General features: G+C 47.3%; 2 protein-coding genes across 3 annotated transcripts in view; one reads left to right on the forward strand and one right to left on the reverse strand.

The window, feature by feature from the left end:
* Positions 1-5,995, reverse strand: part of PCCB (propionyl-CoA carboxylase subunit beta) — a 31,133-nt gene extending 25,138 nt beyond the window's left edge. The window contains exon 1 of the mRNA XM_059479028.1: positions 5,887-5,995. The gene's annotated coding sequence lies outside the window, so the exon portion shown is untranslated. The remainder of the gene's footprint in view (positions 1-5,886) is intronic.
* On the forward strand, positions 1,494-23,170 carry MSL2 (MSL complex subunit 2). 2 transcript variants are annotated; one of them, XM_059479026.1, is made up of 2 exons: positions 1,494-1,709; positions 19,065-23,170. In XM_059479026.1, the coding sequence occupies exons 1-2, from the start codon at positions 1,604-1,606 to the stop codon at positions 20,660-20,662; spliced, it is 1,704 nt and encodes a 567-aa protein (XP_059335009.1). In that variant the 5' UTR covers positions 1,494-1,603; the 3' UTR covers positions 20,663-23,170. The 2 variants fall into 2 exon arrangements, with proteins under 2 accessions (XP_059335009.1, XP_059335008.1); XM_059479025.1 differs by lacking the exon at positions 1,494-1,709 and adding an exon at positions 6,836-7,181.
* The last annotated feature ends 714 nt before the right edge of the window (positions 23,171-23,884 follow it).

Here is a 23,884-nt window from a genome sequence, read left to right on the forward strand (position 1 = left end):
ACTGTTAGAACTGTCAAGCTAGAGATTGTCACAAGGATGCATCAGAAACTGAAAATTCTCCAGGCACTTTCTCAGTAAGTCCCCACAATGAAAATCAGTGAAAGAGAAGCAAGAATTTTGAGGCCAAATCCAGTTACAAGAGGACTTTAAAGCATGAGAAAACAGTCTCCTGATATTCACATTTTCCATATTCAGTCAAATAGTAATTTGTGCTTGGTTTTGGTAAACAGTAGAGGGGAATAAAACCCACTTCCATTATCAATTTGTATTGCTGTAGGGAACCAGCCAAGGCCAAAGTCAGCTGATGTGTTTAAATCAGAGGGGTAACTCAGGTGTGTAAGAGGCACATTCTTGTATGTAGGGGAGGATAATCCCTAAACCCAAATTAAACTGGAGCACATGCAGAGTTGAACCAGTATTTATGCATTAGCAGTTTGGCTCAGAATCAGCTCAACTATTTAGTGCTAATCCCAGATCATCTCCATTTGCTCTGGGCTGTTCCAAAGTGAGAGTCCTGTTCTGACAAAACTCCTGCACTCCTGCAAGCACAGGTTTAGAGCAGACTCACAACCCACATCAGAGATGAGCTGGGCACTCAGCAAAGGAGCAGATCTCCAAAACTGGATTTATAGATACTAAGGCCAGAAGTGACTGTTGTGATTACATCAGACATGCTGTACCATGTGAGATTGTCTCAGCAAGATATCCTATGAATTACATATTTTAATCAACTATCAAGTACTTGTATCACATTGTTAAAAGGAGAACTTCATACTGTTTGTTTGATACAGTGAAATAATCAGTCTGTACTGGTTTCTCAAAAAAGTCAGAACACCTCAGAGTGAAGATGAAGTGTGTGTCAGGGGGTCACTACAAAGGACCTATTGAAAGATGTAGTTGTGGTCTTACACTTTCAGAAGAAGGAAATACACCACAGGAATTAAGCATCTCTCTGTCATCAGGCACAACACTTCTCACTACAGGACACCAGAAATGCTCTGCTCAAAAAAGAGGTGCACAGAGGACATATGGATCTAAGAAGTCACCTTTAGGAAGTCACAGTAACACTAATTTGTCCAGATTGGGAACAAGGCAGTTAAGGAAACAAGCAAAGCCAGTGTTTTCAGCAGCTCTTCTGTCCCACTTACAGGTAGGCCCCAAAAGAGAAGGGCCAGAATATCCCTGCTTAAGTCATAACAGTAAAACAAACCACTGAGCTAATTTGATTTGTTTTGTTTTTGAGAGAGGGGCTCCCTGGGTGAGTTTCTGTAGCACTTCCCAACCTCACAGCTCAGAGGGCAGCAGGGAAGAGCACGATGCTCCTGGAATTAAAAGTGAACAGCCAGCTCAATTATGCCAATTAATTTATGCAAATGCAGAACTTGCCCACGTGCCCCTCCCAAAGCTGAGCTGGCAAACAGGTGTAAGAGCCACAGCACGAGTAGAGTGGCACTGCACTGGACTGGCAGAGGGCACAGGATCCTCCTGGCACATGGAAACCAACAAGAACCCCCAGCCTAAACTAGCAACAGCTGCCTTTGGATTTACAACTCTGTATCCAGAGAAGAACTTTAATTTCTCTGTTTAGCAACATCAGAAAAACATGAACAGCTTCAGTGAGGAGGTGGACTGCTGTGAGCTCTATCAATGCCCTCCTTGTGTGCTTCTGACATCCATATTGGGAATGTGTGTTGTGACACTTTTGAGAGGTAAGCTAAACAGATTTTTTTTCATTAGCTGCAATATAAAGTTCACTCACATGGTTCATGTAAGTACAACTATAAGGCAAAAAGAACTGAAAAGGGGATTTGAGCTCACCTTCTGTGAACTTCAAAGTTGCACAGATGTATCTCTTAACTTCTGCTTATACAATTTAATAACAAGAGGAGGAATTTGATTACCAAAGATCTAATATGATATGCAAAATGCACATACTTGATGCTGATTCAAATAGAACAATTATTAGGCCAGACATGCTCACACAGCTGGAGAAAAGCTATTGCAGCTACACCCACTAGCCTGGTTCAAACTGGGGAAGGGCTGGGAGAACTGAAAGAGAAAGCTGTGCTGAACAATAAATGCTGGAGGAGATGCCCTACAAATTCATCCTATGAAAATTCCCTTCAAATATATGCCCCAAATGAAGTAAATGAATTGTGGGGGATTGGCTTGTGGAGAACAATAAGCAACCCCCTTAACAATAGTGACATAGTGGGTGGGGTTTGTACTGAGATCCCAAGGACCTTAAAATTGTTGGGGAATTTTCCTTCTCAGGGCCTTGGGAATCCAAACCACAAACAGATTCCTGATTATTTGCTGGGTGTTTCTGAAAGCAGTAGATAGTTTAAAAATATCAAAGAACACCAAACAAACAAAACCCCACACACAGTTACAAAGAACTGGTGGGTCTAACAGCACTGCTATAAAACTGTACAACATTGAAAATTCCAATGTCCAACAACAGATAAGAAATGTTCTGGCTTAGAACAAGGAATTCCTCCTACCAGTAAAGACACAAATTGTACTGCACTATTCCAGGTCTCAAGAATGATAATGGAGATGCCTTTTTTGTTTTGTTTCATTCCCTCAAAAAAAAAAAAAAAAAAAAAAAAAGCTGCTTGCAAAAAACAGACCCAAATAAAAAAGCAGAAATTGGCTTTATCATATGTGGAGGTGAACTTGAATGAAAGGGCCATTGCGACCACTCCTACAATCAATAAAAAAGGGGGTCCCTGGTGTTGTGGGTGTGAACCTCTCAAAACAAAACCAGCAATTCTCAGAGAGGGATGTTGGTAAGAGATTAGTAAGCAACTGGAATATGTTTCTGAAAAGTGTGGCCACTCTGGAATAACATAAAAGAATACTTCTGAACACTGAGGAGAAATTTGTTATAGTGGTGAAGTCTATGGTTTGTTCATGAATATAAAAGGGAGGCAAAACCAATGGAGTGGGAGTACCAGCATGCTCTGCTTTACCAGGATTCCAAAGGCATGGCATGGTTGGACACCCCCTGCAATATTTGGGAGTTACAAAACTAAAAGGGCAATCCTATAAGACAAATTCAAGGCAAATGAAAAAGGCACAAAGAAGGGAATTGGTGGAGCTTGTACTGCAGGAGCAGTCTCTGCAGCTGTGTTGGGATAGTAACAGGGGTGAGCAGGTAGCCAGGGGTCACTTTAGAAAGGGCCACAGGCTCTGCAGGGCTGTGACAGCCATCCCAAACTCCTCTGACTGCTTTCTGGCAAAAGTCAGTCTGTGTCTCTTAGAGGCTGTGGGGGGCATGCTTCATGTTCCTTTCTTCTGCAGTTACTGTGATTACCTGTTTGTTCTGTTAATTCATTAATAGCATCAGCCAGAAAACACTGTGTTGCTGGAACTGTTACAATCCCTGTGGTCCTAGCCTGCCTTTCCTCATGGTACTCCAAATGCAGTGACACAGAAGGAAGCCTACATCAAGTCAAACAAGCGAGCAATTAGAAACAAGCTTGCTATTGGCAGCCTGCTGAGGGAAAAACCAAACTCCCTAACAAAACTACAACCAAACTCCACCATTTTATTCACATCCACGTTTTCAGAGGCAGTGTATTTGCTGTATTTTTTTCCTACTCAGTTGATACCTTTCCCTTAAAGATGTAGGGCTGCAGTTATCAGACACTTTAGGATGCACCACTTCCACAGCAGAAGGAACTTAACACAGGGAGCTGCTTGAACACCTCATGTTCTCTATTAGGCATTTACAAAGGACTGCTCACTGAGATCTAAATGTTTATTCTGTTCAAGTAGGGAAGAAACAAAAGCTATCACCCAAGGACCTGGGCCATTAACACAGGTATCTGTGTCTGCAGAGTTAATAGGCACTATTCTAACCTAATTTCAACAAGGAGTCTCATTTTTCCCAAACACAGAGCATTGATAGGAACTGGAAAATGAAATAACATTCCTATTCCACCCTTGTTTTCCAGTGAAAGGAGATTTACTCAATGGTTTATTGAGAGTTTCAGTGCTTGTTCAAAGTTAAGCACCTACCAGTGGCCAGGGAGGGAGACTGGTCCCACAAGGCTGTTAGCATGAGGGATGGAGCAGCAAAGGTGGCCAGTGCAGGGAAAGGGGAGCCAGGGAGGTAAGAGCAAGGCAGGCAGGGCAGGGGAGCAGCTACAAGGAGGAGTGCCATGGTACCTGGGTGAGGAGAGCAGAGCAGGGCCAGCCCCTGAGGAGCAGCCATGTGCAGCAAGGAGCAGCTCCAAGGGCAAAGCAGGCAGCCAGCAGGGCAGACACAGAGTCAGGGAGCAGCAAAAGGGCAGCTCTCAGGCCGCAAAGGAGCTCCTAAGGCACAGCAGAGAAGGCTCAAGAGGAACTTTTCCCCACCTGGCTGTTTCTCAGCACCTGATGGGGTCACAGAGGTGCAGCACATCAGGGCTGAGCCAAGCCCTGGGGCAGGAGGCTGCAGAGCTGGGGGGGCACTCAGCCCCTCACAGTTACTGTCACCACCCCACTTGCCACAGTGGTCACAAACAGCTGAGGCCCCCACGCACCCTCCTGAGACAGCAGGACTCCTGCTGCAGGATGGTGATGCTGACAGACTGCAACAAATGACCAACAGAGGTAGGAAAAATGTATCTGCTGCTTGGGCTGCACTGTTAGAAATGAACTCAAGGGTCTGCATAGAAAAAAAGTGAAATTCAGCAGATCAGCCAGCAATGATGGGGCATAGAAAAGCACTATGGCCTTCCTCTGGTCTAAAAGTTATGACCTAGTCAGTTTTGCTACTCTTGCAGTTTCATATTCTATTATTACCATAATTTTCAAGAGTAATAATTCCTTGTAGTTCTAGAGAGTTTATATTCTCTGTCTTGCCAGAATTGCAATTGTTCTTAGGTAGAATCCAGAGCTACTCATTTAGCTCCATCAGTGAGAGACAGAATAGTGCAGGTTAATGCTGTGGATGGGGATGTTGAGGTTGGAACCCTACTGCTGAATCCCAGGCTGTGGATGATACCCAAAGGAGTGTATCCCAGAAATTAGACAAGACTGGTAAAACTCTGGGTGTTGGGTGGCAAGTTAAGTTCCTTGCCTAAGAGCCAGAGCAGCATGAGAGGGAGCTGGGAGGGGTTGGGAGTGCTCAGGACAAAGTGTGTTCAGAGTTTGGCAGAGGATGTGATTCAGGGAGGTGTGTATGAGGATGTGGACATGGTGGGAATTTTCTGGATGTTATTTCAGTCTGTTGGCTTGGTTCAGCACTGAAGGTGTTCCTGGCAGTAATCTGAAGAGGGAATTGGGCATTTTACAAGCAATGTAACAGCAGGCTGAGGGTGAGAATGAAGATGCTGTGCCTTGGAGTGGAGTCAGGTTGGGGATTCACTGTCTGCAAGGAGTTACAGTCCAGAGATGGCTACTGAGTGTTTGCTGGGCATTGCAATCTGTGTGGTAACATGGAGATGCACCCACACGGGCTGTACCTGGGCTGTGTGGGAACAGTGCCAAGTGGGGAATGAGCTGCTTGGTGAGGACCACAAGTGCTAAATGAGTATTTGGAGTCAAGACCCAAATTCCCGTATTTTGTGTGTACACTCATTTTGTGTTGGGCTGGAAAGAGTGGGGGGATTCATGAAGTAAACAAGGAACTAAAAGATAGAGGTGGAACTCCTTGATTAGTTTTACATGGGCAACTCTAAGCGAACACAGAGGGCACTGTGGGAAAAAGGAGAAGCTCTGTCAGGCAGTTCCCCAAAACACCAAACACAGAAGGAGGGAGAGGGCTGCCCGATGGTGCTGGCAGTGTAGCAACACAGGATCTGGAAGTCTGTGGAATGGCCTTGGTGTTTACGCACGAAAACAAAACAAGTTCCCTCCATAAAAGTCCGGCCTGTGCCTATATCTTGGTCATACCTGCCCTCAGCCTGTGCATCCACTGCTGTATTATACGTGGGGTCTCCAGCAGGAACGTTTGTGAATGACTTCTGCCCACAGAGCCGCGTGTGGGAGGCTGGCGATGTCCTGAGGGGTTTGTGCTCTCCGCAGCTCCCGCGCCACCTCTCCCCAGAGCTGCCAGGCCCCGCAGGTCCCGGCCTCGCTCCGTGCGGGCGGAGGGCCCGGTGCGTCAGCCGGGAGCCCGAGCTATTGACAGGCCTGGCCGCAGGTTCCAGCACGGCCTGAGGGCAGAGGCGGGGCCACTTCCTCGGCCCGAGCGGAGGCGCTCGCCATGACAGGGGCGGGACGCGGCGTCCGCGCCCGGCCGCCGTGAGGGGGAAACGGAGACACGGCGGGGCGGGGGCGCTGGCGCGTGAGGCGGCGCGCGCGGCCGGGGCTCCGTGCCGAGCCCCGAGAGCTCGCGGGGCCCATGGCGGGCGCTGAGGCGGCGCGCGCCCCTCCCGCCCTCCTGCGCGCGGCCCCCGCTGCCGGCTCGAGCGCCGCTAGAGGGCGCCGGCGCCCCCCCGCCCCGCTGCGGGCGCGCATGCGCGGCGCGGGCGGCGGCGATGGCCCCGCAGTGACGGCCGGATCTAACGGCGCCACCGCGGAGCGCGCGCGGCCCGCCCGGCCCTGCCCGCGCGCCCACCGGCCCCGCGCAGGAGGCGGCGCCGCCGCCGCGGTGATGCGGCCGCGGTGAACCCCGGGTGCCTCCGCCGCCCTCCCGCCGCATCGGGCAGCGCGGCCCCGCCGCCGCCCCGCGCCCGTTCGCGGATCCTGCCTGCGGCCGCCGCCATGCCGGGCCGCCGCTGAGGGAGGCGCCGACAGCAGCAGGGGCCCCGCGGCGGGGCGGGTATGGCCCGCAGGGACCTGCAGTAGCGCCGCCGCCGCTGCCGCCCGGGCCGAGCCGCCGCTCGGAGCGAGGCCTCCCCCGCGGGAGGCGGAGGAGGAGCCGGCGCGGCCCCCTCTGGCAGGGCCGCCGCGGCCTCCGCGCTGCCGCCGCCGCTGCCGCGCGGCTCCAGGTGGCCCCGGACCAAGGTGACACCCGGCCGGCCCCCGCCCCGGGGCCACCTGCCCCCGCGGCCCGCGCAGACCTTCTTCGCACCGCGCAGCCGGCGGCGAGCGAGCGGCGGCGATGAACCCGGTGAATGCCACTGCTCTCTACGTGTCCGCGAGCCGCCTGGTGCTCAACTACGACCCGGCGGACCCCCAGTCCTTTTCCGAGATTAACAAGCTCCTGCCCTACTTCAGGCAGTCCCTCTCCTGCTGCGTGTGCGGTGAGGATCTTTCTTTTGTTCCTGCACAATGAGCCTCCCCGGGGCTCCCGCACGGCCCTGGGCCCGCACCGGGGCTGCCTCGGCCTCGCCCGGCCCGCTCCGGGGCAGCTCCCGGCAAAGTTTGCCGGGCCCGGAGGGGCCGGTGCCGCGGCCGCCGGGGGGGCGGCTCGCAGCTCGGGAGCGGCGGAGTGGGAACTGGCCGGGCTGAACCCGCCCCCGGCGCGGGGCAGCCGCGGGCAGGGCCGGTCACAAGGGCAGGGAGGCGGCAGGGGCTGTGGCTCGGCGGCCGCGCACGCTGCCAAGGCGGTGGCGGCGCGCAGAGAGTGTTTGCCTCGAAATGCAGCGCTTTATTATGGTCACCGCTTCACCGAGGGTACGGCGGTTGTCAGTGGTTGTTGGAATACCCCGAGTAGTGGAGTTAATCGCTTTAAAAAAGCGATGACTAAGAGCGAGTGTGGTAAAAGATACCCCAAACGAAATGCAGACCGTAGAGGCAGGGGAAGAGGAACTTTGTAATTTTTCCCCCCACTCCTTGAAATGTAAACAATAAGTAATTCCGACTGAAAGCCAGGAAACAATAATTGATTTTGGATTTTTGTGCCTAGTAGATAAATGTTCTGTAACGATAATTACCATAAAAAACGAACAGGCTGGAAGTCTGCTGGGTTTTTCCCACTCCTGTCCCCCAGAAAAGAGCGTTCTGTGTGCCGTGGGCAAAGGCAGTGTCCGGAATTTCGGTGTTACAGGCTGGGGAATACTGGGAAGGAATTGCATTCTGCTGTGTTTACGGAGTGGGGGCATGTGTCCGTTCCTGGGAGGAAGCTCTGGAATAAACTGTTAGATTTCCTTGAACTTCCCTTTGAAGCCTTGGTCAGTGTCGGGAGGGGGCTCTGACCTGTTAGACCTCTTGGTTGTTAAATTTTTTGAAATCTCCTTTTTTTCCTCTGGTAGTTTTAAGTCCTGCCCTGTTTGTGTTTGTATTTTCCTGCCAGAGTGGTTTTATGTTCGCTGTGTTTGTCGATACCGATGTGTGTGTTACACTGGATTTGAATTGAATTACTGGGGTTTAGAAAGTTAAATATTTTATTTATTTTCAGATCAGGATTTAACTGTTGAGACGGCTAAAGTAGCGTTAGATGCTTCCTATCCTCTCGCTATTGGCTCCTCCCACTTAAAGTCTTTGAAAATAGAGATCTGTTTGCACTGGGAAGGAGGGAGCCCGTTCCCAGGATCTCTGCATCGTCATTTCCTGAAGTAATTTGTCTTAAGGATTTTTCCTCCTGGAATCCCGATGCTAGTGTTGATGCATCTCTGCTTTTTATTTCTTATCACCTTAGGCCCGATTGATTCCAACCCCATTTGTGCTTTCTTCCTATAAATTCCTCCTGCTTTTGGTCACTCACCAGACTGCTTTTGCCAAAAAATATGCAAATATCGTTCTGATTTTATTTACTAAGATATTTGCATTGCTGTGCTCTCTCCACTTTAAGCCTGGTCTTCTGAAATACGGTCTTTGTTCTCCTTGCCTTGCCTTCTTCCCTTCTTGGCCTTTTGCAATCTTAGTTTTACACTCTGTGCTGTTGAAATTGTCTATCTTTAATTTGTCCCTGCCCAAATTCCTGAGCTTTTTCCCCCCTTCTTCAGCTTTTTTTGCTTGGTTTTTCTGCCACTCTCAGTTTTGTAGAGCAAATCAGGCTTTTAGTTTGTTTTTTTCTATTTCCTTGTGCCTCCATGGATATTCCTATTTAAAAACTACCTCTTGATGGTTCTGCTTTCTCTCTTGACTCTTTATTTTCTTTGGATATTTGGGTTATTCCTTTGGTCTATATTTTTTTTCCTACTGTGGCTAGCTTTCAGATAACTGTAGCTGCTGTTTATTTGAAATGTTTTGCTTACAGCTGATTAACCAGTCTTATCTGTGCCTCCTGGACTCCTGTTTGTGGTGTGTCAGTATCCAGGGCCCTCAGTAAATTCCACACTCTCTGTGGAGCCATGCAGTAAAACAGAGTTACTCAGGTGTCTGTCTAGGGCCTGAGGTGGCCATGGGGGAGTGGGCCTGCCCCACACAGAACTGCTCACTCTGCTGTTCCCAGTGTCACCAATCTGCAGTTCAGACTGGTAAAGGCCAGTCCATCTTTTTCTCATTTGCTTTTGTGTTCCTTTTCTCTTAGTGCTAAGAGCTGTTGCACCTCTGATACCTGCTGAATATTTAAGGTCATGAAACCTTGTACAACTATCAGCCATTTAGCTTTGGTGTTTTAAAAGGTAAAAGTCTAATTACTGAAGTAAAGGCTACATTGAGAGATCCTGACAGTGAGCACTGTGACCACTCTGCCAGAATCCCAGAATATTCTGAGGTGGAAGGGACCCACAAGGGCCATGGCATGTTAGTGAATGGCCCATGGAGGGGCTGAGCACAGAACCTTGGTGTTCTCAGCACCCTGCTCTGACCAGCTGAGCTAACTGGGCACTGTGGGTTTGGGTTGGCTTTTTTGTGTTAATGCCTGAAAGCTTTTCTCATGCTCCCTTCTTGCTGCCCTGTTTGTCTGTTCAGACCATGAGACCCAAACACCTGGCTCTGGGTCCATGGACATGGAACTGGGAGTGTCTGGTACTTTGCTTGCACGGATCTTTGTAAAGTGCTGAGTGCTTTGTTGGAGAACTGCTGCAGGAAGTATCAGCAGTGGTGAAAGTCTCAAGTGCTGGACTTCTAGGAATTCCCTTGGGAAGTTACTCCACAAATTAGTGCTCCTTATGTCATCAGTTTTTTTCTCAGTGTGTAATCTCTCTTGAGTGCATTCTGTAATGCTTTGTTATGCTGTAGGTGTTAATTCCATGGTCCAGATTGTCCCTTTAATTTTAGGGAGCTGTTTTTAGGAGAAATGAGTGCTAGCTACATAAATCAGCTAACATTGCTGGGCTTCCACTGAGCTCCCAAAGCACGAGGCATAAGCCAGCTCATTTCCTTGTGATCCCATAGTCTTTTACACCAGGGGGTGGCAGAAGTTTTTGGACCCACATAATTATGAAGTTCTAATTAAAGCTCTGATTTCAGATTCAGATTGGCACACATGGAGTTGCAGCAGTAGAAAGCCAAAATGTAAATACAGTATGTCAGTGCAAGTCAGCTGAATCAGTTCTGGGTGGATTCAAGGTCTCCCTCTTGCCTCATGATGGGTGATAAGGGCTCAGTTCTATAGCTGGGACAGCTGTGTGTGCATTTCTAGGATTTCAGTGTGATCATGTGACAGTTTCCTGGACAGTGCTGTAGGTAATACATCACTCTTTTATAGGGATGTATAAGACAATATTTCCTAGAGCTTTTAAAACTTGAAAATAACTGCTCCCAAGTGTGCATTAGGCAGAAGGGCTGTGCCTTGTGTGTTTTGAGGATGTGAAATACAAGTTTCAACCTCTAGAATAAAATTATTATTATAAAATTGCATGATAACACACATTCAGTTTAAAAATAGTGTAGTAGAATTTATGCAACAAACTTCTATGTTTTAAAGGTGCTATCCATTGCATAAACACCTTAGCAGTGCCATTCTCTGGTTCAGATACCATTCAGGTAACTGCAAATCATTGGTCTTTTCAGCATTAAGAGCCCTCTCTGAAATGCTTGTAAGAGATAGGATTGCCAGTCAGATCAGCTTAGCTTATTATCCATAGCAAACTTCATTATGGAATCTCTGAAAGGTATTTCAAAGGTATGTGAAAGATGGGTATTGCTGTTTGAGAGAGCTCTTGGAAGCTGGCAGGGCTGCAGGACAACGTTTTATGCTTGGCCAGGACCCCATCTGGTGCTGGGAAATACAGGATGAGAATACAGTTCTTGTCTTAAACATCCTGTAATCCCAGTAAGGGGATGTGAGACAACATGTGGCTTTAGGGAGATTAGGGGGAGGAACAAAGAAACCCACGGCAGCACAGACTGGTACCTCACAGAGCCCATCCGGTGTTCTGGGGCAGCCCTTGATGATTTTAGCCAGGGGTTGAAGGCTCAGTGCTGCAGCAGCATTGTGGAAGCAACTCCCAAGCATGGGCAGTGGCATGAATTGCCTAAAAAGTAAAATAAAAACTGTTAACTTTTGTTTTTCTATATAAAGGTTAATGTAAGGATGTTATTTCCCTCCTGCTCTTGTGTAAAAGCAATAGCCTGTTTTGAGAGTTTTATACTGCCAAAGTTGAATGGAGTGTACAATATAAATACGTATTATAATCAATTATACTTGGCACTAGATCTGCAATGTCTCCATAGTCGGTGAGATACAGTTGTGTAAAATTTTCCACTTTGTGCCATTCTGTCCATGTGAAGGCTTCTCTTCCTCTCCTCTCTCTGAGGTGATTCTCCTTTGCTTCTGCAGTTCCTGTGTCCCCCAGTGCCCTTCCCTGGACAGCAGCTCTTGGGCTGTGGTTCCTGGTTCCAGGTCCCAGGCAGAGCTCTGGGCTGGGGGCTGCACTCTGTCCTGGGAAATGGTGGGAACTGGGCCTGGACACTTGCACTGAACTTCCCTCAAAGGGGAGATACTTGAGCGACACCTAAACAGATGGAAACTTCCTGGAAAATTCAGTTTCCTGTCACAGACATGAAATAAGGGAGATGAAACAAATTCCCATTCTAATAAATCTTAATTATATGGATGATACTGGAGTTTCCATTTGGGATGTGAGCCATGGCTAAGTTGAGCTTGGATAACAGAGTGTTAGAGTGAAAAAACCACGAGTTTTTAAAGTTTTGTGATGGAAAAGTTTAGCTTAGGACTTCTTCCTTGTCCATTCTTCCAAGGTTGAGGATAGTGAAGGCTGATTGATGATCTGTGCTACCAGATCAGAGCTGCCTTTTATGTTTGAAAATTGGTCTGTCTCTGTGGGGTTTTTTAGGTATTTTCTCCATTGACATTTTCTTCTTTCCTCTGTTTTCAGTTATGAGAAATACTGTAAACAAAAGTACTGGTAGTTTTTAAAAGTACACGATTTTCCCCTTAAAAATGGTCATGAATGGTTGCCAAAGCACTTCTGAATTTGTGGAGAAAACACCTTTTGCTGCAGGTATTCTGTTTGTGCTTGGTCTATAATTGTCTATAAAATGTCCAGTCACACATCTCTGTATACACCAGGTTTTACTCAAGAACGTGTTGGGTGATTTCCTCTTAAAATCTCCCTACTCAACTTCGTTTCCCTTTCCTGTTTTCAAACCCTGTGTGTGACTCCTGGGAGAACTGCTTTGTCAAGGATGTCTGCATTGTACTGCAGAAGTTTTGATAACAGAAAGTTCTGCCAGTAGAATTTAAATTGGTTTCTAAACTAAAAATACTCCTCTGCCTTAGAGGAAAATTGAGTAGGAAGAGAAGTGGCTGTGGTCCCCTCAGCTGGGTGACAGTGACTTCAAAGAGAGTTGCAGGCTGTCTTTGCTGGGATTGGAGAGGAGCTGGGAGGTGATGGATGGCTTTGGTGGTGCCTGAGGATATTGATTGAAGCGATTGTGTTCCCGAGTGTTTAGAGAGGAGTTAATGTGTTGCCAGGAGGCGTCTGTATTGGGATGGCTGAGCTCTGCCATCCCGGGCAGCAGCACTCCAGCACCTTCCTCTGCCTCTGTTTGCTTTGCTCCCCAAGATTTACAGTCATGCCTCTCAGTACGGACTGAGCATTCCTGGATGTTGTGTTGGAGCTTTAGTAAGGGCAGGAAACATTCCCTGGGGCTGGGCAGTGGCTTGGGAAGTGATGGCAGTACAGCCTGTGCTGAGCTCGGTGCCCTGCAGAGAGCACAGGTTTCCCACTCTCCTGGAGGCCCTGCAGTGATGAATTCGGTGTTGGGGTCCTCTGGAGGCCCTGCAGTGCTGGAATTCGGTGTTGGGGTCCTCTGGAGGCCCTGCAGTGCTGGAATTCGGTGTTGGGGTCTCCTGGAGGCCCTGCAGTGCTGGAATTCGGTGTTGGGGTCCTCTGGAGGCCCTGCAGTGATGGAATTCGGTGTTGGGGTCCTCTGGAGGCCCTGCAGTGCTGGAATTCAGTGTTGGGGTCCTCTGGAGGCCCTGCAGTGCTGGAATTCGGTGTTGGGGTCCTCTGGAGGCCCTGCAGTGCTGGAATTCGGTGTTGGGGTCCTCTGGAGGCCCTGCAGTGCTGGAATTCGGTGTTGGGGTCTGCTGAGCCTGCCCACGGCTCCCTCTGCACTGTGCCTTGCACAGCACTTCACTCCGAGATTCTCATGTTCCAGCATTTCTGCTTGGTGTAGAAAAATTGTTTACATTGCTTTTTGATTGCTTGGGGAATGTGATGAACTTGATCTATAACTTCCAAAGGAAGTTCTAACTCTTATGAGTGTTTCTGCAGCTTAGTAACATGTTATTATCTTATACCCATAGGAGAAATGGTAACTTTGCTATTTGAAACTTCTCAAAATACAGCAATCTTGACTTTTGGAAAACATCATTATGTGAAAATTTTACACTGTGTGGTGAAAAAGATGAATTTATCCATGTTCTTAAAGCCTCAAAGTTTGAGCTTTATCACCTAGTTTGCTAAAAATACATTTAGAATTTTTCCAGATATTTTGTAAACACAAGGACTTTCAAACAGAACTATAACTTTGACATAGGATTTAGTAAAAATGTTCTGTTGTGTCTTATGTGGGGGGTGAACTCAAAGAACAAGGCAGTCGGTCCCTTCTGCAGTTATAATGCAATTTGTTGGAGTTTTTTCCCTTGAACTTTAGCTAAATAGATTGACTGTATCTCCAGATAGGAAGAAAAATAGCCTGTCCTCTGATCATGGTTAATTTGGGCTCCCAGGGTGTTCAGGCAAAAACAGTGCAGTTTTTATTTTGTCAGAGAGTTATACAAACATTGATTCATTATTCACAACTGTCCTTATATGAGGGTAATAATGTCTTAACAATTTTTTCATAGTTGTGTGTTCATGGAGGATGTGCAGAAATACTCAGTAGCCAGCAAAATGTTTTCTCTGAAAAAATTTTGAAATAAGTATTTTTAGTTGACTGGGTGTGGGGGGGGGGGTCGGTTTAGTGGGTTTTTTTGTGTCCTCCACATTTCCATTACACCTAGCAAGGAATTTATAAGTGTTTGTGGATGTCTTGGTCAAATTCTGGTGGTGTGGTTGGGGTGATCTAAGGGCAAGGTGGTGTTTGCAGGAAGAAATCATTTCTCATAGTTCACAGGGAAACTCTCATTGTTTCTCAGAGTTCTGTGCTGGGAATCTTGGGGAACATTTTTGTTTCTACTTTTTGGCTGAGTTGTACAATTTCTTTGTACAGAACCTTGTGTCAAAGCCCATGAAAGGATCACACATCTGTAGTGCTGTTGTGAACTGCCCTTAGCTCTGTTCCATGTTCTGTAGCTGTGGGTTCAGAGCTGTGCCCCTGGAATATTGCAGAGATGTGGTTGTGTCTCAGAGCACGTTTTGGGAATTGCTTTGGGAATGCTGTGCAGGGGGTGGGACACTGGGGACAGGGCATCCCGCAGGTTTCACTGAGAGGAGCTGCCCAGTGTTTTACTGTCTGGGACAGCTGCTAGGGCAGGGGTGGGACAGACATCAGTCTGGGGACTCTGGCTCCTGACTTTGGTGCAGTTTTGGTGAAATGCATCAAATCCAACATGGTCCAGCCCGTCCTCAGTGTAGGTCTGGAAGTGAGACTTAGCCCTGTTAGGGCTGGGGATGTGTGAGACCTTTCTCTGCTGTCATGTCCATGCAGTAATCTCTGTGAGTCAGAATGTGTTCAGTTTTCTTGTTTTCTAGGAAGTACCCACATCTCCCACCCCTCTAAAACAGATCCCACACATTTGTTGTATTCCTCTGCAGATGGCTGACAGACCTTTTTGCTGCTCATCATATGCCTGCCTGTCTGTCGTCAGATAGTTTTGCAAATAGAGCTTTTAGGGGGTTTATCCAACTCGGGAAACGCTGCTTTTGTGAGGGGATTTTCTGTTGTGTTTTGCTTTAAAGCCTCGTTGAGCTGCTGCTCATTCTTCAGTGGGCTCCAGCTGATCGTTTCTTGGGTGAGAGGATGCTGTGTGCAGTGGCAGGGAGCAGTTCAGGCTTTTCCTTCCCATGGTGCTGCAGCTGCAGGAGAGGGGTGGCTGAGACAAACCCCTGAGCAGTGGTGTCACACTCTGAGATCCAGCTCCTGTCCTGCAGGAGCTCCTGAAGCTTGGACGAGTTGTTGGAGCTTTCTGGCTGTTAATTGTTTTAATAGAAACAATCAGATGATGTTTAATCCCAAAGTGAAGAGGCTGACAGTACAGCAGTGCAGCTGTCAGAGCTCCAGCTGTGGATTTGGGGTCCCTGGCATGCACAAGTCTGTGTGTGAAACCTCAGCTGGGAAGAGCTTCCCGTTCCTCAGAGCTTGGGAGAGGCTCAGCATTTCTGTTTCTGTGGCCGTGGTTTATAAACAAGGTGGTGCTGCCTGTGCTGTTTGATGGGCACAGGTTGGTGGGTGAGCTGCCCTCTCCTCCTGTGTGCCATGGCTGCCCAGTGCTGGCTGAGCACCAGAGCGCTTCTGGTGATCAACCCCAGGGATAAATTTGTATTTGTAAAAACAATTTGACTTAAGTTTTTCTATTTTACTTCATGAAATTAAGATTTAATAATTAAATAATTCTTAAGACTTTGGGTTGTTGGAAAAGCCAAGATAATTTTCAGTGATTAATGTTCCAGTAGCATTTCCAAGGACCCTAAATTAGATATTTGTGTTTAGCCCTTTCCTGCCTTTGCTGAGGGTAGGTGAGAATAGCCTTTCTTCCCAGTGAATTTCATCCATTAGGAGCATATTTGCTGGGTACAGACACCTAACAATTGTTTTGATTCCCAATTCTTCTCCTCCCTTTGGTCTCAGAGACACAATTTGCAGATGCTTCCCCTTGTCCCTGCAGCTGTGAAATGCTCATTAAGCACCGCAGCAGGAAGTATTCAGTGTGGTTCAAGTGACCTCCCTCCACCTCCCAGGACAGCCTTTCCAGATCAGCTGGGGTGTTTGGTAAATAATATATTAAAAGTTTTTCCTCTGTACATGCTCCTCATTAATTGTAAGTGCTGATCTTAAGGAATGTATGTAGTCAACCTTTCTGAAATCAGCATAGTTAAGAGCTGATGTGGAAGGAAAGTCTCGTTTTGGAGGCTTTATAAGAACACAATTTTGCTTTTGGTGTATTGATAAACCCCTTAGGACAGCACCAGGCTACACAGGGCTGTGGAACTGTAGGTCTGCAGTGAGTAATTGGGGGGGGGGGTCTAATGCAGGTGAGTGGCTGCACAATAAAATGAAAATCTACATTTAGCTTAGAGAAGTACCAAATTATAAGCATGAAAAAATATTAACTTCAGGGCCCTTCTCCTTATCATGGAGATACAAATTTTAAAATTTCTAGAGAAGGGCAGCACTGATGGCCACCAGGCAAAAGTGAGATCTTGGCCTTGCCAAACCTCGAGGTTCCAAAAAGGCTCAGCTGCTGTTTGTGGGACAGTGCTGCTGACTTAGTGCCCCTCCCTGAGTATTAAAAGTAATGAAACTTAATTTTATGGGAAATTAGCATCTCATGGTTGACATTTGTTTTTAAACTTGTCAGTATTAAGACTGAAGAGAGTGATAGTGCCACAGAATCCATACAAGAGAGAAACTTTGAAGAATGAATATTCAATGAGATAGTTGAAACAGAAAATATTCCCACAGCTCAGGCAATTCCTAATGTCTCTCCAGTGTAGGTTGCCTGGCATTTACTGGGAGTAGAACTTGCTCTGTTCTTCCTGGCAGTGAGAGCATGTGAAGTGTTTTGTCTTGTCAGTCCGTCTGGTTTTTCCCTCAGAGCCTCCAGAAATTTAAATTTTCCTATATCTTCTTTTAGCATTTGTACTTATTCAGGAGTTTCAGCCAAATTTATTTTGGGAGAAATAAAACACACTGTTGGTGATGCCTTTTTTGAAAATCTAATTAAAAGTTAAGGTGGTATCTTGTTATTTGGTGCCATCTCTGAAATATTTTAGTTCTGCAAAGCATAACTCAGCCTTATTGTCCTAAGGAGCCAAGAGAGGCTACTGGTGGATGAGGAGTGCACCCAGTTGCTTTGTGTCTTTAATTAATTGGGAATTAATTAATGCTGGTGGCTTTTGCCCTGGGAGCACTGTAGTTCTAAGACTCTGAAGTGTCTGCACTGGCCAGGGCACAGCTCCTGCTGTCCTGTTGGACTCAGGATCCAGGGGGGCTGGACCATTGTTGTGGAACTCTGCTGAAGGACAGAACCTCTTTGAGGAGCTGGTGGGATTTCAAGTTTTGGTTTTGTTCTCTTCAGGGAACTTTTCTCCTGAAATCAAGTTCCATCTTAGGAGCACAATGGCCACCTCTGCCTGTGTTGTTTATGTGTCATGTCAAGGGAACTTGGGAAAAAACCCAATAATTCCCCCTGCAGGTTGGACTGTGTGACTTCATGTTCCATCTGTTGGCTTTAAACCCTCCCAGCTTGATGTGATGAGTGTTTTGTCTTCTCCTGGTGGGGTCTTGTCACACTGTCACACAGGGCAGGGCTCATTCTGTGCCAGCTTGCTGAACAACTGGATTCCTCTCCATTTATTAAAAATCACTGTGCAATGCCAACCTGAGCACTGACTCTTGGGATTTGTTGCTCAAAACCCAGTTTACATCCAGCCACACCTACTGAATGATGGCTCAGGTGAAGGACTGGGAGCAGCCCCTTCCCAAAGGGGGATCAGGGAATGCAGGGAAAAGGGATCAGAGAAGTGAGCAATGAGAGAAAATATCTTTGATATTTTGGGGTTTTTATCCCAGTCTGATTTGATACATGCAGTTTGCTTCCTCTTCCCAAGTTGTTTAATTTTATTCACTTGTTGCAGCAGATTGTTTTCACTTTGGAAAAGCTGGGTGGGAATTCCCTGATGGCTGTAACTCATCCAGCAGAGGCTCCTTATGAGAGAAAGGTCTGATCAGAGCTGAGAATGTGCTGCTGGGAGGGGAGGGAGCCCTGTTGCTGGGGATGACTACAGTTACTCTGCAATTTAATTTAGGAGATGGAATATCTTTCTGGCCTAGAGCTGCCTGGAAATAGCAAAGCAACACTGTCACTTTCTGGATATAGGAGCCAGTTGGATTGTTTCTATACAGAATTTAGTTTCACTTGTTCTTTCATATTTTATCCTTAGGTAATATTTGAGTTGTTCTTAAGGAAAACCAAAACCATTCTTCCAGGTTTTTACAGTTTTGGGGATCTGCAGACAAAATCTTCCAGACTGTCAGTGCTGGGGGTCTGAAACTTTCTGGGCTGTCAGGGATGTGTGGGTTCCTTTAGTAGCTGATTTTTATTAGTTTTTTATTTTAAACAGTAAAATATGAAAAAAATAGTTTATTCTTATAGTTTCACTAAATGTTAAATGAAAAATAACACAAAGTCTGCGTGTCTTCTTCCCTTTAGGGGTGGATATTTCATAATTTTTACATTCCTTTCAGGGTTTTCCCTCTCTCTGCTCTGTTCCATTTGTTTTTACTAATTCCATTAAAATCTTTGCAGTAAGTTATCATGGGAGTTTATTATTTCACTTTTGGTAAATTTATAGAAATCTTGTATGTTCTGTAAATTTCTGTGGACAAAGCTGAAGGGGAGAAGGCAATCAGTAGTGTTGTAGTTGAGAATGTTTCTAAAGGCTGCAGCACACAACAAATTGTGGTGTGAAGGTTTTCTTCTAATTTTATCTAGTGTTTTAAAACCAGGTTGGCAGCCGTGAGAATTTGTACAGGCAGTTGTTTGGATGGGATGTTTTTCAACTTTTTGAGTAACTTTTTTGATAGTATAAAAAATTCATCCAATAATGTCTCAGAAACCTGCCTTAAGTCCATTGTAATCTTCCTTTTCCTTTTTCTCGCAGGAAATTTGCTACAAGACCCTATTGCTCCTACCAACTCCAATTGTCAGCATTATGTCTGCAAAACGTGTAAAGGCAAGAAGATGATGATGAAACCCTCGTGTAGCTGGTGCAAGGACTACGAGCAGTTTGAGGAGAACAAGCAGCTGAGCATCCTGGTGAACTGCTACAAGAAGCTGTGCGAGTACATCACGCAGACGCCGCTGGCCCGGGACATCATCCAGGCCGTGGATTGCTCTGCAGACCTGCTGGCTCTGCTCAAGGATGGGGCACCGCTCCACGAGGACGCCGAGAAGTCCTCGGACGCAGCCCTGGCTCTGTGTCTGACGCACTCCCCGGTCCCTTCCACCTCGGAGCTGGCGACGGACGCGCCCGGGGGGTTCACGGCGCTGCCCGAGAGCACCCCCGGCCTGGACCTGCGGGGCTCTGTCATCAACGGGCTGCCCCCCTGCAACGGGCTGGCCGTGGAGAAGCTGGGCGTGAGCATCCCCTCTCCCGAGCACGCCAGCGCCATCGACGTGTGCGGCACCGGCGATTACATCAAAACCGAGGACATCCCCGGCGGCCTGCAGCCCGTGTGTGACACCGTGGCCACCAGCGACCTGTGCCCCGCGGGCATCGACATCTGCGGCTTCAGCGAGGACATCAAGCCGGGCGGGTCGCTGCTGCTCAGCGTCGAGGAGGTGCTGCGCAGCCTGGAGACCGTGTCCAGCGGCGAGGTGTGCGACTCCAACCTGCAGCCCGCCTTGGAGGCCAACGTGGCCAACGGCCCCTTCCTGCAGCTCTCCCCCCCTCCCCTCAGCCATAACATTTTCATGGCCACGGATGCTTCTCCTCACGGGCTGTCCTGCACGGCAGCCACGCCCAAGGTGGTGAAGCTGAACAGGAAGCGCTCTCGCTCCGAAAGCGACAGCGAGAAGGTTCAGCCCCTGCCCATCTCCAGCATCATCTGCGGCCCGACGCTGGGAGCGTCGGCTCCCGTGACGGTCAAACAGGAAAATAAAATGTCTTTGCAGCCTATTGCGACTGTACCTAATGGAGGAACTACTCCCAAAATCAGTAAAACTGTGCTCCTGTCTAACAAAAGCGTGAAAAAGAACTTAGAACATGCCCCTAAGAAATCCCACCCGAAAGCCAAACCGGGGGTGCTGAAAACAAAAGACAAGGCAAAGGAGAAAGTTCCCAGCAGTAACGTTATGCCAGGAAGCCCAACGAAAACTGTGTATAAAAAGCCACAAGAAAAGAAAGGGTGTAAATGTGGTCGTGCCACCCAAAATCCAAGTGTTCTTACATGCCGTGGCCAACGCTGCCCTTGCTACTCTAACCGCAAAGCCTGCCTTGACTGCATATGCCGTGGCTGCCAAAACTCCTACATGGCTAACGGGGAGAAGAAGCTGGAGGCCTTTGCAGTGCCAGAAAAGGCCTTGGAGCAGACTCGGCTTACTTTGGGCATTAATGTGACAAGCATTGCCGTGCGCAATGCCAGCACAAGCACCAGTGTAATCAATGTGACAGGGTCACCAGTAACGACGTTTATAGCTGCCAGTACACACGATGAGAAAAGTTTGGATGAAGCTATAGACATGAGATATGACTGTTAAACCTTTCTTTCTTTTCCCTGCCATCCGTAGGGGAACTGCTACAGGTTTAAGGCAGCTATGGTTCTGTTTAACTTGCTGGAGCTCCTGCGTTTAGATCACTTGTATCAAGTGTTTTTCATTGCTATGTTCTGTGTATTAGTGTCTGGGAAATAGTTGCAGATAATGGAGGAGTTACCCTAAAACTGTTTTTAGTTCTTACAGCACCTCATAGTTTGAGATGGATTGCTGATGTAAATGATTTTATCACAAGATCTTTTGACAAGGAATATATTGACCTCATTGTACTTGCTCATGCTTTGTGCTCAGTCAAAGCTTCGGCTTCAATGTAGCATCTAGATAGTGCATCTCAACTGTGCTAGGTGATGGTGTAGAGAAATAATTATTTGATGGGTTACAGTCACCATGAGCAGGAAATGACCTGACATTCCTGTGGGAAAGGCAGCACGAGCTGGGGGATACACTCTGGAAAGGGTAGGTAGTGGTGATTGTGAGAATTGGTTGTGCCCTCCACTGAACAGCATACAGTTAAAATAGATTAATAAATATACTGAGCTGGCAGGCCAAAAGGCATCTCAGGCTGCAGGCAAGGCTCAGGAGGGTCACGTGGGTGCAAAGGTTGAGCTCCAGCCTGGATACCCTGTCCTAGTAATGGCATCATCATCCTTGGGGTTTGTCTTCCTGACACTTCACAGGTCACCTCCCTGCTCAGTTGCCCCTCTGTGCCAGCCCCCTGTGTGTGACAAGTCACTGAGGGGCTGGGCTGGGGCAGAACATCACTGGTAGCCTTCAAAGGCTCGAGTTCTGTTAGCACCATCCTCTCCCTTTCCCAAGTTCCTGCTGTTTTACTGCTGTTGCTTCTGGGGAAGAGAAGGGGTTTTGTGGGTTACAGGAAGTCCTTGGCTGATTTTCCCCCCTCTGGTGCTGATCAGTGCCAGGGCTCCAGGGAGATGCTGCAGCACTTTTCACCACTGGGGGGGTTGTTTGATCAGGTTTGTAACAGAGCCGGGACCCCTCCCACGGAGGGGAGTTCCCTGCTGACAGGCACCTCCCAGCCAGGGCACAGGATCGAGGGCTATCAAGGTCAAATTTTTGGGGTGTTTGCTAAACAGAATAAGCTATCTATAACTCACTCCACCCTGAACCTATCTCACTTTTTGCTAAAATGTTGAAAGCAGCTTTGGAAGGTCATTGCTTTTCAACCTGGGCCAAAAGGCTCGAAAATAGAAAAATAACACAAAGTTGTTGAGCTTATCTGGAAAAGTGTTACAGTGAAAGAATTCCTCTTAGGAATTCAGCTTTGTGCAAAAATGGTTGATTTCAGCTCAATCCCTAAATACAAGTGCAGGCACAAGATTCAGTTGTGCCTTCAGGGCTTCATTGGAAGCCTAAAATGTTGAGATTGCTTTGTGAAAGTAGAAATTCTCCTCTTGGAATGATAGAGCACAACCCAAACATGGGCTGACTTGAACACAAACATTACTGTCTGATACAAAGGCCATTCCTGTTTCAGCAGCATGTTAAATGATGTGTGGATTTTTTAGTTCCTTTCCTGCTTCCATCTCCCCTTTTCCTTAGGCACAGCCCCCGCGGTGCTTTCCGGCCCGGCGCTGGGTGTGCTTTGATTTGGCACAAAGCACGTACAATGACGGTTCCTCACCGAGAAATGAGCAAAACCCGTTGGACACAAATGGCACCTCCTTTTGTTTTGTAGTGTACCATGGTGTCATTTTCTGTGAATGTGGTCAGAGCTTTTTGTTGGTTTTGGTTTGTTTCTCCCCCCGTCTTTTTTGTGGGGTGGGCAGGGTGGGGGGTTAAAGCCATAGGAAGAAAAATGTGATGTACGTGTCCAGTCTGTACTTTTTTGTTTTTGTTTTGCAAGAAGAGTTGAAAAATATTTTTGATAATGAGTAAATGGTGGAAAATGCTTCTTAGTATTCTTGTCTTTATTTGCCAACCCAAGTACCTAAGATCTGTGTTTTTTAGCCCTCATGAGATTTAACGATGTCCTATTAAAATGTATTTAGTTAAACTTGTATGTGATTTTTGTGTTGACCCAGAGGGATCCTACCAGTCTCTAATTTGGTGGTTTGATCGTGACCTACTAATGTAAATCTGTTTATTAGTCCACTACATGTAAGCGAAGCAGCGACCCGGAGTCTGGGAGTGGCTGCACAGCACGGGTTGTGTCGGAATGCTTTTGCAGAGCTGTTCAGAGTTTTGCTGAGATTGTTGATGGTACATTTTTAGGACTTTCATGAAATTAAATACAAAGTACCTTTGCTCCAGAAATGTGGGAGTATTTGGAATCTTTACTATCTCACTGCTGCATTCAATGTGGGTACCAAAAGTTGGAGAACTTAGGTCAAGAGTGGTTCGGAGCGCCGACAGGAGAGCCCTGATGGTTAATGTAAAACTGCAAATGGTAGATTCAGGTTGTTTCTAAAAACATTTCCTTTTATGCTGCCACATTCTTGAAATGTATATTAAAATTCAAATTGATTTAATAAATGTTAGTTTTCTAATTCTATTTGGCAACTGCTGAAGGCATCAGTGTGGCATATGTTGAACTCACTGTCTAAATACTACTTAGTGCGCTGATGATTAATTCTCTAATTGTTTAAATTAGGGTTGGCTTGGTTTGGTTTCCTTGCCCTCCTGGCTAGTTGTTTGTGAGCTGAGCAGTGGAAAGGATTGTCTTGGTGCTGACAGGAATTCCAGCAGCTCCAGTTGGGAAAGCATTCCTTCCACAGCAGTTTGCTGGTTTGGGGCCTTCCTGCCTTGGCTTGGGCAGAGAGCAGGGTGAGAAGCAGGAGCCCAGGAGGGACTTGTCCCTGCTGCCCATCCCCAGGAGCTGCCCATCCCCAGGAGCTGGAGAGTCACTGGTGGGTGCAGCTCAGTGATTATTTGAGCTCCAGCCTGGCCCCAGCTGGGCTGCCCAGAATTCCTGGTGTTCCTCCTGCAAGGCTCTGGATCTGGGGAGCTGCTCTCAGCATTAGCACAGAGGGAGCTGCTTGGGCATTTCTATTAGAGGAAGTGTGTGATATTCCAGTTTTCTTCCCATCCCCTTGAAGGCAGGGATTAACTGCCAAACTTTATTAACACCCTGTAATTTGTGAAGCAGAGTCAAAAAGAAAAAGCAGGTTTTGGTCACGTGTAGTGGTACAAAATCCAGTGCTTCTGACCATCCAGATGTGAACATAGTTCTGAACAAGGAGGAGAAGC

This window comes from Ammospiza nelsoni, chromosome 10, assembly GCF_027579445.1.
Source record: "Ammospiza nelsoni isolate bAmmNel1 chromosome 10, bAmmNel1.pri, whole genome shotgun sequence".
In the NCBI taxonomy this organism is placed as follows: domain Eukaryota; kingdom Metazoa; phylum Chordata; class Aves; order Passeriformes; family Passerellidae; genus Ammospiza; species Ammospiza nelsoni.